This window comes from Protomyctophum parallelum (assembly GCF_964188405.1).
Source record: "Protomyctophum parallelum genome assembly, chromosome: 4".
NCBI classification, from domain to species: Eukaryota; Metazoa; Chordata; class Actinopteri; order Myctophiformes; family Myctophidae; genus Protomyctophum; species Protomyctophum parallelum.
In genome coordinates this window covers 29,299,491-29,312,915 of record NC_139700.1, presented here as the reverse complement: position 1 = coordinate 29,312,915, position 13,425 = coordinate 29,299,491, and the positions used below count along the sequence as shown (strand labels likewise).

Sequence of the window (13,425 nt, the reverse complement as noted above, 5' to 3'; positions counted from 1 at the left end):
TTCTTGACCCCCCCCCCCTCACTGTCGAGAGCACGTGCCAGGGGTCAGAGTTGAGGGGCCACGGCGGGGTCGTGGTTTTCCAGCACGGAGGAGGTCACAGTGACTTTCGTCACTGCTGCGTGTGCGTCCGGTGTGAACGCAACGCCCCCGCTTCCCCCTCCGGTAGAGGAGAGAGAGAGAGAGAGAGAGAGAGAGATGCCGGGATCCCAGTGGCTGAGCACAATAAGAGGGAGGGGGAGGATGGGGGTCGCTGAGGACGGCTAACTTAGAACGTCGCAAGGTCATTCCCGTTCCACTGTGAACGAGGTGACCCCTGCGGGGGTGAGAGCATAGCACTTCATGGGAAGTTAGTTTCACACACTGCGTGTGTACGTGGCACGTGCATGTGTCTGAAATGTACTCCTCCTTCCCATATTTGAAGCCAAGGGAGACCTGTGTGTGTGTGTGTGTGTGTGTGTGTGTGTGTGTGTGTGTGTGTGTGTGTGTGTGTGTGTGCGCGCGCACACATGCACGCGCGGCGGTGGATGTGAAGGCTTAAGTTTGACCGAAAGCTCACATGGAAACAAGAGGAGAGATGATAACAGTCACGTCTATCCCCACAGAGAGAGAGAGAGAGACATGTGTGTATACAGTACACTATGATGCTCTGGGCTGGAGTGTTTGTTGTGTGTTACAGTCCAGATGTTCCCTCTGATCGTCACTCACTGAGTCACTGAACTGTCAAAAGAAAAACTGTTCCCACAATACTAATTTGACTAGAGACTCCTACACTTGACTAGAGACTCTTACACTTGACTAGAGACTCTTACACTCTATTTGGATTTGTTTTAGACATTCAGCGACAACTGTCCTTGTCGCTGTCCTGCGGAGAGTGCAGTCAACCATGTGTCTCCTCTCTGAGACATAATGGAGTTACCAGGTGTTTATTTCACCTGACAGTGAGGACTAGCGGTTTGTTTGTTCCATGGGGCACGTACCCGGCCAAGTACCCGGCCAAGCTGGAGGCAGGTCCGGATTAAAAATGGAACTTATACGGCACGGCCCACAGCCTGCAGGGGCCCGTGCAAGAGACTATTTCAAATAGGTGGGGCTGTTGCATATTCAGACAAAAGTACAAACATCATATGAGAGAGACCAATAAATAAGAAGAATGCAAAACGTTACAATTCATGAGGGAGAGACCAATAAATAGGAAGAATGCAACGTACGTTACAATACATGGTAAATAAAGTGCCAATCGGCACAGGTCTCCACCAGGATTCTTCCTCAGCCTAGTGGGAATATGCGTGCACAGTTTCATCGCAATCGGACGCTGCGTTGAGGAGTTGTGGCCATTTGCTACTCCTGAAAACTGTAGGAGCCAATCGTGGCCAATCAGGATGGAATATGAGAAATCAAACAAACCTGTCTTGATCACATGACTATGGAGATCATGTGTACCGATTTGCGTGAAATTTGGATAAAATCTGAAGGAGTAATAATAGAAAATGTGTTTTACATATGTGGGCCTCCTGGTGGCGCTATAAAGAGCAGATGTGGAAAAATTCCAGACAAAGGTTTTTCCTTGGCCTCTAGGGAGTTGGCATACAAAGTTATCCACAGATCCGTGCAGTCAGAGGTAAAAACACTTTTCGGCCAGTTATAGCGCCACCTTGAGGCTGAGTTGAAATTGTTCATGTGGCATTTCGTCCTCGGCCTAGTGGGAATGTGGGTGCACAATTTCATGGAAATCACGCGATGTGTTCATGATTTGAAGCATTTTGTTTGAAACTGAGCAGTCCTGTGAATTTTGGAAGCTAATCTTAACCAATCAGGATGGAGTCTGAGAAATCTGAAAGACCGGTTTGGTTGAATGGCTCTAGAGAGACTGTGTACCAATTTGCGTGATGTTTGGACACAATCTGTAGGTGTACTGTGCAAAAACTTGTTTTGCACAAAGCGGCCTCCTGGTGGCGCTATAACAGGCCGTTCTGGAAAGTTTGGGGCAGAGGTTCATGGTTGGCATCCAGGGAGTGTGTGTGCAAAATTTGGCATCGACCGGGTTAACGGTGGCCGAGATTAGCTGCTCACGGACGGACGGACACACGGACGGACACACGGACGGACGGAGTGCAAAACATACTCTCCCCCATGCCTTCGGCTGGTGGAGACAATAAATAGCAATTCCTCACAGTTCATCGTTCTTACAAAGCAGCTTTACGCTGTAAAGTGCGAGTGAAAAGAGGGTCAGCATTCAGGAGGCGAACAGCCTCGGGATAAGTGCTATTCTTAAAGCGGGAGGTATTGCACTTTAGAGACCGAAGTCCTTTAACCTGAGGCCAGGGGTGCAAAATGAGAGCTGGCAGGGTGGGAGGGGTCGGCAATCACCTTCTGCATCCTATGCGTGTGTTGTAGATGGAGGAGACAGATGGGAGGTCGAGGCCAATTCTTTTCCAATGCTCTTTAGTGTGACCGACTGGCTGTCTAAGTGTGTTAAAAATGAACTTGCCTCTATTCCTCAATATCAGCGAAGGGAATACACTAATACTTAATTCTATTTCTTAGTACACCAAAGGTCTGCTGAAAATAGCAAACCTACACGCATAGAATGCTACACATCATGACGCGTTGTAAGCTTTCAGGTCTGCTATTTTCACCGTGTGGCACGCCGTGCAACGGAGCATAGATTAGGCATATTTGATGAACTGCTTGCATACTGTATAGAGAAACAGCATTAAGCAAATCACTTCATGCCCAACAGACTGCGTTTCTCCAGGATGTGCTAATTCCAGCTTAACTGAATTGTCACTTCCTCTGTCAAACACATTTCAACCCATTACGGTTGATTAAAAAAAAAAACCTCATACCATCATTGCACCATTTTGGAAAAATATTATCTTTTGAAGTGTCTGTTTTATCTCTATCTTTAGCTGCTCCTCCTCTCAAAGAGTTTATACACAAGAAGAGAGACAGTGGTTATATGGTACCAGATCTGTATCCAGGGGTGACTGTGAGGTATATGGCAGAAAGTCTACTGATGGGTATTTTATCTTTAAAATACTTTAAAACAACTATGAAAGGACTGTATAAATTAATAAACAATAGCTTAGGATCGATAGCTTGAGAGCTAGAGCTAGAGAGAGCTCCGGAACACCGGAACTGAATAAATACTTTAGAAAGTAATCTAAGTACCATAAATACTCTTTACCAGAATAGAAGCAGAGGGCTTTACAGAAATGGATGTAAAAACCTTTTAGGCTATAATGAGTAAAAGTCAGAGTATAACAGAGTTAACCAAAATACCTTAGAATGAATTGACGGACACTATGAAGAGAACTCAGACAAGCAGAACTTAGAGGGAGGTTCAATCAGATATATTCACCATTGTTTCGGGAGAGAAGAAGACATGCCATCCGGACAGCGTTTCACAACGATCTCTGACCATGTTCAATTGAACATGGTTGATATAGCATACCATAATCAATACACCGGAAAATGTGTTGAACAACAAGGTCAAAAAACATATTATGTTTATCATATTATGATATGAATATCAGTTAGTGGAACCGGTTGACAGGGCAGAACGTCATTGAGTGCAGTTTACCAGTCTGTTAGAGCGAATACTAACTTTCAAGGGCAAAAACACAGAGGCTGGGTGTTATGGCCAACAGAAACAAAACAATTCTTATCTAACAACGCTGGCTAGGGGAGAAGTTTTACTATCGAAACTCAGAACCATACTATTTTAAAGTCAGTGGGACAGCCTGACATCAAATGTCAGTCACAGGGCAATTCATAATCCATGATTCTACAAGACCATAGGGGACACTGAGTCATAGATCACATGAAAACCGTCATCCACCAAAATAACAGATCTACAAAAGAAAAATACCTATCATCTACCTTCAAAGGTTGTCAAAACTGGAATGAGCTAGCTGCCTGTCACACTGAGGGAGATCCCCACTTTCACAGATTTTAAAGGACAATTGAACCAGCAATAGTTTTAATCTTATTTTCTTTATGCGTAAGTTATTTACTTACAATTCTGTTGCCCTTTAAAATGCTGCTAAACTAGATAGATGCACCTTTTACCTTGTACTTTGCTTCTTGTAGGCCTATGGTGTATATATGTTTGTATGTTTTGTCTCGTAGTACCGGTCGTTGTATACGTGCTTCACTGCCTGCCTGTTTTGTTTATGTGTTGTGTGGATGAAAATGTAGCATCTTTGCTAATTCCGGTGTATTTAAGTTGCATTTATTTGTTCATTACTATGCTTGTCCCGTCAAAATAAACAAATAAATTAAAGTAAAATAAAGTAAAGTAACCACTGTCTGTCTCGCTGATGTGTTCTACCAAACCTTTTCTTCCAGAGACCACAGGGCACTGCACCCCAGGGGCCCAAGTGGATCTGGCAGGCCTTGCGGAAGGCCTTCGGCAGACCCCTCATCCTTAGCATCACATTCCGCTTCTTGGCTGACCTGCTGGGCTTCGCCGGCCCTCTGTGCATCTCTGGCATCGTCCATCATATCAGCAAGGACAACCAAACCAACCAGCCACCGGTGGGAATGCAGTCTCATCACTTCCACGCCATAGCAATAGCTTAGCTTAGCAACGCATCCCTCACCGACCTTAATCCGGTCATTTTAACGCATACCTCACCAACAGACAGACAGACAGACAGACAGACAGACAGACAGACAGACAGACAGACAGACAGACAGACAGACAGACAGACAGACAGACAGACAGACAGACAGACAGACAGACGAGTCATTACAATATTTCCACACGTACACTTTGCGTGGCATATTTAAAACCACTTAGCAGATAGCAGCTGTGTTTGTGTGTGTGTTAATTAGAACAGTCACGAGAGTCACTGCAAAACTGAGACAAAGTAGGAATAAAGAACGAGAGGCAGAGATATATAGTTGTATAGACAGAACGCAGACAAAGACAGACAGACAAATGCAGCCGGCCCTGACAACCAGTGTCAAACACTGTCTTCCAAAAGGTCAGCTCTGAGTTCCGATGGGATATTTTATGATACTTTCTCTCCCCAGCAGCACACCTGTCCTGATAGTGTCCCAACTATCTATATTTAGGCCCTGTTAAATATTTATGAGTGCTATTAGCACTCAGACAGCTACTCTATCAGACTATCAATGTGCATCAGACAGACATTCCAATTATTCGTTTGAAGTCCATCCAGACAGCAGCAGAAGCAGCAGAGCAGACAGTATTATTTTCTTTGGTAAATAAATATAAATGGGCGCCTTTATCCTAGGTGGTTTACATAGATTGTGCATTACATTCACACACCGATGGCAGTGGAAACCGTGCAAGGCACCAACCAACCCATCAGGAGCAATTAGGGGTTCAGTGTCTTGCTCAAGGACATTTCAACACTAACTCTGCGGGGCCCATGGGTTCTGGCAACTGGCAACCTTGCGGTAACCATCCAGCCACTCCACCCCTGAGCCACCGCCGCCCTTCTTTATAGAGAAAGAGCACTCTTAATAACTTTCAACCTGGCGTTCCTTGTTTGGGTAAATTGTCATTGTAGACAAAGGTTTTCAAAACATGAAATAGAGTCTGAGGATTTGATGGTGTGGTCTGTTACTCACGTTGTTATCATCTTATCAAAAAAATCTAACGTCAATCAAATGTAAGTGATAACATAAACAGACATATTTGCTCCTTATTCACTTTCGCTATCCAGCTCAGTCTCCTTATATCATCCCTAGATAACAAAGTAAGAGGTGTCTGCTTTTCAGTTTGATTAAGTGTTCAGATAGTAGCTCCCATAATGAGAGATACTTTCAGATAGTAGCTCCCATAATGAGAGATACTTTCAGATAGTATCTCCCATAATGATACATAATGATGCCATGTATATGTAGGTCTAGATCTGGTCCTCACCCACTTTCCTCTCTCCTTCCAGATCAGGCTGATGGGGATCTATTTCATTTCCTCCAAGGGCTTCCTGGAGAATGCCTACGTGCTGACTGTGCTGCTGTTCTTCGCCCTGCTCCTGCAGAGGACTTTCCTGCAGGCTTCTTACTATGTGGCCATCGAGACGGGCATCAACCTGCGAGGAGCCATTCAGGTAGCCCACCGACCCTTAGCATCGTCTTTACCATGGTTATTGCCATGACATGGCATAATCACTCTTATCTCTCTCTCACAGTCTCTAAAGCTGCGTTCGTCCCGTTTGTACCGTGGCAGGTCGCGCCGCGCCCATTTGCACAATTCTTGTATGTAATCGTGCCGCTCTAACTGTCCTAGTCTGAACGCACCTTTACTCTCTCTCACTTGTCTCTCACCATCACACTCTCTCCTAGCCTGGTTTCCAGCCTGATCCACTGCTTTCCATGATTTGTTTTGTCACTTCGCACGCACGCACGCACGCACGCACGCACGCACGCACGCACGCACGCACGCACGCACGCACACACGCACACACACACACACACACACACACACACACACACACACACACACACACACACACATATCCCCCTCACTCATAGCCTTGTGTAGCCAGACAATGTCACAGTACTGTCTGGGGCAATTTTCATTGCAAAGGCAGAAAGGTCTGGGTACGTGAGGCTACCTCACACACACCATCCCCCTTTCTCCCAGGCGCGTAGCGTGGATCACATTTTTGACTGGGCCAATTTGGAGCGTGGGTGTGGGGTGTGGTGGGGTGTGGTCACTGTGGTGGGGTGTGGTTACTGTGGTGGGGTGGCGGCAACACCAGCTGATATGTGGAACTGGTTTTGCCGACTTGCTAACGGAGGGCCCATTTGAAAACAAAGGCGGAATTAGCTGTGGTTCGCTACAACAGACAATTGCATGCATAGGGGTTGCCGGTGCCAATCTTTTGTTGTTTCGTTTTGTTTTTGGGCCATATATTTAAGGGAATCGAACCTCAGTGTCTCACTCTGCAAACCAACGCTCAACAGATAGATACCAATAGAGCTGAGCCGGCATAGTTGTTGTGGTCTTGTCTGGGGCACTAGCTTGCAATGACACAACGTTTTCATGGGACACAATATATTATCTTACCATGCATCTGTCTTCTGCCCCTGCCATTTTGGATGTCGGTGAAATGAGCTGTCACTTGTTATAGCTACTCAAAGCAACGTGTGTCAGAAAGATCAATATACTTTGATTTGTAGTTAATATGGGGTGGAGCAAAAACGACTCACAGACATAGACTCGCCCAGACATGGTTGAGCGCAGCCTATTTGATATTTGGCAGGCAGACTCCCGATTATATGTCCAGGCTGAAGATGGGAGAGGGATGCAGGAATTGAACTCTCGGAGGAAGTGTGGGAAGGGATCTGGGAGTTCCAGTCTACCTCAACTTGGAAAAATATTATTAGATATTTTAAGACCCCGTATCAGGAAAAATACAAAGGGGATGATAGGCCGTGCTGGAGGCAGTGTGGGGCAAAGAAAGCCAACCACTTCCACATTTTCTGGGGGTGCCCCAAGTTGGGGGTGTTTTGGAACAATATTCACAAATCACTGTGTTCAGTATTTAATACTCCAATACCTTTTAACTTCACAACCTTGTACCTGGGGGCTGGGCCACATTGAATGTCTTAACCAGTCGAGATACACAAAGCTACTGCAGGTGCTCTTGGCAGCCAGCAAAAAGTCAATAACAAGAAGATGGCTATCCCCAATCACACCCACAATGGACGATTGGCATGGAATAGTCCTGGATATCTTCAAATTTACATACATGTTAATAACTAGATTAGACAATTTCTACCAAATTTGGAACAACTGGATAGTGCACATTGCCCCTCTGAGAGCGGACTTTGTGTGATCTCACTGGTCCTTTGCCTGCTTTACTATTGTAGAAAATGTTTAAGACACCTCTCCTTCTCTCATGGTCGAAGACCAAAGCTGTATTGTTTTTGTCCCCCTCAGCAATAGTGTATATACTTTCGTTATTTTTTTTGTTGGTTGTTGTTTTTTTGTCTGTCTGGAGTGTGGACTTGATGTCATATGAAAAAGGACTATACAGAGACATTGGAGTTGGAGCCACATGGAGGGGGGATGAGGGCGGGAATAGGGGTGAAAAAAAAGAAAAAATCTTGGGAATTGCTCGTGTGTCATGTGAAAATGCTATCTGTAATGTACTGCTCTTTCCAAATAAAACAAATATTATTAAAAAAAAAAGATGTCCAGGCTGAGACAGATTTTACAATTGCCTAAGCCAGTAGTTCTTTACTACTACTACTTTTCGTGCCAAGGACCCCCAAATTAATACGGTATATGGCCACGGACCCCCATCTGAAAATGTTTTGTTGTAGGGACCCTCGGAAGAGAACATCTGTGTTTAAAAAAAATCTACATTTCAAACACTTACAAAAGTAACACAAAAAATAGCTGATGTACAAGCTTACAGCGTGGTACGAGGTGACGTGCTGTGGCCTTGTAGATCTACTACTTTTGAGAACCACTGTTCTGAATCCTCCTAAAACGTATTTCGCTACATGCACTGTATCGTGTATACAGTATATGTATAGCTAAAATTTGAAATGGCAGATGCTTTCCCGGTTTTAATGGGTTACAGTAATATATAATAACTGAAAAAGTGGGGGGACCACATGTCCTCTGCCCCCCACCCTACCCCACCCCTCCAATACTATTATTCATTGTTGTGTGGTTTGTAGCCTATAGCTTTACTCTCCTCTCCCGATCTCCTTTCTGCAGACTAAAATCTACAACAAGATCATGCGTCTGTGTTCGTCCTCCATGTCCATGGGTGAGCTAACCGTGGCTCAGATCTGCAACCTGGTGGCCATCGACACCAACCAGCTCATGTGGTTCTTCTTCCTCTGTCCTAACCTGTGGGCCATGCCAGTGCAGGTGAGACTCAAGCACCGTTTACATATAAAACTATTGTTCTTTTACCATGTTTTTTCCCCCTGATCGTTTTATCACATGTTTTAAAATGTATGCGCAACTAAACTACGCTGAACTAAACTGAGCTGAGCAGAGCAGAGCAGAGCAGAGCAGAGCAGAGCAGAGCAGCACCGGGTAGTAGAGCCCGGAAAATGCCATATTTTGGACCTCGTGCCAATTCTGATTTTGGAGAGTACATCTTTGATCACCAATTACCAACGTTTTGACCGATATTTCCTAAACAAAGTGTGAAATATTGAAATAAATTTGAAACATAGATTTGATTCAAGTTTCTAGAACATTTTTTTTTTTTTTTTTTTTTTTTTGCGGCTTACGCCTTTTATTGATTTTTGAAGGGACAGACAGTAGGCTGACAGGAAACGGGAGAGAGATGGGGGGATGACATGCAGTAAAGGCCGTGTCGGGTCCGGGAGTCGAACCCGCGGCACACTGCGACTGGATTACCAGTCCGGTGCCCAGACCGTTACGCTACGGCCTGGGCCAGAACATTTATTATTAAGCAACGGAATATATAAGAATGAACAAGTATCTTTTTACTTACTTTAACAAACGTTAATATAAAATATAGGCTTCACAAACTGTGTAAGTAATTTTATTGATTCATCTATCTATGAGCTCACAATGAGTCATGAATGATGTGATGAGCTTGTAGTTTAGCTATTTTAGCATATTTTAGAATGCTATAATATATCAGCCAAATAATGGCTGATATATTTTCCAAACCGATAGGGCGGGCTCTACCAGCCACTATCCATTGGGAAATGGTTTTGTTTTGTGTTACATGTGGTTCTATGATCATAATACATAATACTGTCCTTTACAGACAGAATTGTCACGGTTGAACAACGCAGGGTCAGGTCAGGTCAGGGCAGATTTCCGGAATTAGAATTAGAATGGATTGACATGCACGCCTCACGTGTATAGCAGATTGCGACCCTGTGACCTTCTTGAGAAGGTCTTGAGACTGCTGCATGAAATGTCAAGTATAATTCATTTATTTGTGTTATTTCCAGCTTTAAATTCTCAGAGGGAAATGAAAGGGCTATTAATAAAATCTAATCAAAAAAATCATACAGCAGGCCTCGGAGATGCTCAAGAAGTATAATATATAAATATTTCTTGCTTGCTCCCTCTTTTTATGTGACAGATGCCATGATATGTGTATAGTCCTACCATAAGAAACCTGGTCGGTTAGACCTGTCTTTGATAATGTCAGTTGAAATATGATTGTATCACAGAGAAATTATTGATATTCATATATGGACAGGTTAGACACTGTTATTTCTGTTAAGGTTGGGGTGAATTCTTTTTTTTAGGGTTATGCAGTCTATTGTCAAAACAGCAGGTTTTCAGTCATATTTCTGGCGTTAGATAAGTGTTGAAAATTTGATGACGATGACGCTTACATACATTGTCAAGGTATTTGTCTTGGAGGCTGTAGAGTCACCTAGGTCGGGAGGTAACAGGGGGTGCACAGCCCAAAAAGTTTGAGAACCACTGGTGTAGACGTTATTATGTTTTTTTGTTTTGTTTTTCCTCTTTGCTTTATACAGTAGGATTGTTTATTGTATAAAACCAAGCAAATGACAAAATCAATATCTAACATTATGTTCTCCCAGCCTTTATCCTAAATAACTATAATTTCCATTCTATAATTTCTTTCAGACAGGCTCCACACAAATGTCTAAATTAATTAGAAGAATTTGAGTGAATGGTTTAATCGATTTTTTTGAGTGAATTTGAGTGAATGGTTTAATCTTGCTCATGCAGTGCTGTATCTTAAATAATATTCAATCTAATCTAATCTACACAATGCAGTGGAAAGACTTTGTTTTAGATCTGCAATGTGGCTGAACTAATCACCCTGGCAGCCTGCTGTGTTAACTCAGCTGGAGCCAGGCAGCATATGCCTCGTTGGTACTCTTCCATCGTGTGAATGTGAACAGAATCAGTATTGCAACTGTTTGCACCTGTCTGCACCACGCAGAAGCGCCATTACCTTGTCTTCTACCTCAAGGAAACCTAGCTTCTGCAGTGCACTCTAGTCATTCTCTACAGCACCATCAGTGATGGCTCCAGAAAATTGTGACTGGGGGGGTAAATGGTAAATGGTGCATTTATCCAAGGCGGTTTACATAGATTGTGCATTACATTCACCCATTCACACACACACCGATGGGCAACGGAAACCATGCAAGGCACCAATCAGCACATCGTTCAGTGTCTTGCTCAAGGACACTTCGACACCAACTCTGGGAGAGCCCGGGTTCGAACTGGCAACCTTGCGGTTACCATCCAGCCACTCTACCCCTAAGCCCTGACCCCTGAGCCCCCCTATGGGGGCTGGCTTTTTTAATGCATTTTGGTTTACATAGAGAAGTCAGTCAATTGGGTTGACTGAATTGAGCCATCCCTGAGCCCATGTCCAATTATCTCCATAGATAGTTCTGGCAGAGATCAATCCTCACCATGCTAAAGTTAGAACGTTGGAAAATCGTGAGTGTTAATTTAACTCAGAGTTAACACAGAGAGTAAAATGATAACGTGTAAAGGCAGATTTATCGCTTACTGTAGGAGGAAGAGCCAGGGGTGAAGGGGGCTGTCAGTGCGTCGGTTAATAATATTAATAATAATAATAAAACTTTATTTGTATAGCACCTTTCATGACATGAAATGCAGCTCAAAGTGCTTTACAGAACAATGGAGAATAAAAAAGAAAAGCAAGGCAACGACATAAAAAAACAAGCAGTAATGCAATACAGTGAGGACATGAATAACAAAAAATAAAAGATCAATTAAAAGCAATGTTGTAGAAGTGGGTCTTGAGCTGGTTTGGGACATATTTAGGCAGGCAGTCATGTAGGTAGGAAGTTGCGAGACCATTGAGAGCTTTATACACAAGTAAAATAATTTTAAAATAAATCCTAAAAACAAGTAATACGAGTAATATGTTCTCTCATCTTAGTTCTAGTTAAAACTCTGGCTGCTGCATTTTGGACAAGTTGTAATCTGTCAGTTGTTTTCTTAGGCAGTCTTGAAAAAAGTGCATTGCAGTAATCAAGCCGAGAAAAAACAAAGGCGTGGATTAGCGTTTTTGCATCGTCCAAAGACAAATAGGCTCTGATTCGTGCAATATTTCTAAGGTGAAAAAAGGCTATCTTGGTAACATGATTAATGTGTGAATTAAAATTCAATTCAGAATCATTCAATTCATAATCAATAATAAGGTGGGATAGGTTGATATATTTACACATCGTTGGGTCTGATTCGCTTTAAAGACCTCATGGGATTGTATGTGCGTGCGTGGGGGAGGCGTCTCAACAGATGTAAAGTCATAGTTGCATAACGTCAACAATTTGATGTATTTATTTATGTGACATCCAACTGTGCATGTGGCAGGTACAGTAATGATCATTTTGTGGGCTGGCAAAGACTGAGCCCCAGCGTGTCCCCAACCCCCGCACACGCGTGCATGAACGCATGCATGCATGCACTTATTCCCTCACTTATCATCACTTTATGCCAAGCCTTGGCTTGCCTCCTGGTGATGGATGAAGGACACAGAGAGTATGTTGGTGTGAAATGTTCCATCGTTCTCCATCTGTCTGTGTGTGTCTCCTGGGAAGGTGGGATAGCTGCTACTCAGCAGGAGCAGTGTATGCATGATGGAAGAAGTACTACTAAAAGTAGGGATGTGCCGATGACTCTGAGACCTTTTGGCTGATATCGATATCCGATATAATTAATTGCTGTTCTGGCCGATAACCGATATTACCGATGTCGATACGATCTCATTCTGTATTAAAAGTTTATAATAATTTACATCTATGTAAAATACATGTAACAGGGTATCTGCTGCACTGCAAGTCAGATTTAACTTTAATACCTTATATTTAATATTGTGTGAGCTTGTAGGTCTGTTCAAGCTGATACTTTCGGCTTGTTTATCTCTAAAGACAATCGGACCGATTAATTGATGCTGATTTATCAAAAAACAACTAGAATTAGAAAAAAGTTTGCCGATTAATCTCCCATCCCTAGCAGAAACCTATATAGCTGCATGTCCGAAATCAATCATTATGGGCAAATAGCCAAAGACCCGTACCATTTATCGGTCAAGAAATTTCTTGTAATGTAATTTCTTAATGTCAATTAAGATTACAATTAATGTCAAATGTAATGTCATTACATTTCTTGTAATGTCAATGAAATGTCAAGAAATTCCTTGCAGATGATTATTTTCAAATTTTCTATGGAAGCGTTATCAGTAAATCAACCTCCTGCTGCCTCCTGCATTATGTGCACATTCAAAACAGGTGGTACACATGGGCCGTTGAGTGATAGTCAACGAGCACTTACAAAATCATCTGCAAGGAATTTCTTGACAGGAAGTAGCTCATAAAATGTCTACGGTGGATTTTTATGAAACAAACACTTTACAGATTGAAAGAGGATAATTCAAGCTTTCCCTACAGCTGCAATGTTGGTGATTTTGACGT

At 43.1% G+C, this 13,425-nt stretch overlaps 1 protein-coding gene across 3 annotated transcripts in view; it reads left to right on the top strand.

Moving 5' to 3' along the window:
* The window catches only part of abcc8 (ATP-binding cassette, sub-family C (CFTR/MRP), member 8), a 93,727-nt gene that overhangs the window by 24,812 nt on the left and 55,490 nt on the right, over window positions 1-13,425 (top strand). For all 3 annotated transcript variants that reach the window (XM_083763610.1, XM_083763612.1, XM_083763611.1), the window contains exons 7-9: window positions 4,351-4,539; window positions 5,922-6,086; window positions 8,714-8,869. In XM_083763610.1, coding sequence (XP_083619736.1) covers window positions 4,351-4,539; window positions 5,922-6,086; window positions 8,714-8,869 — 510 coding nt within the window. The remainder of the gene's footprint in view (window positions 1-4,350; window positions 4,540-5,921; window positions 6,087-8,713; window positions 8,870-13,425) is intronic.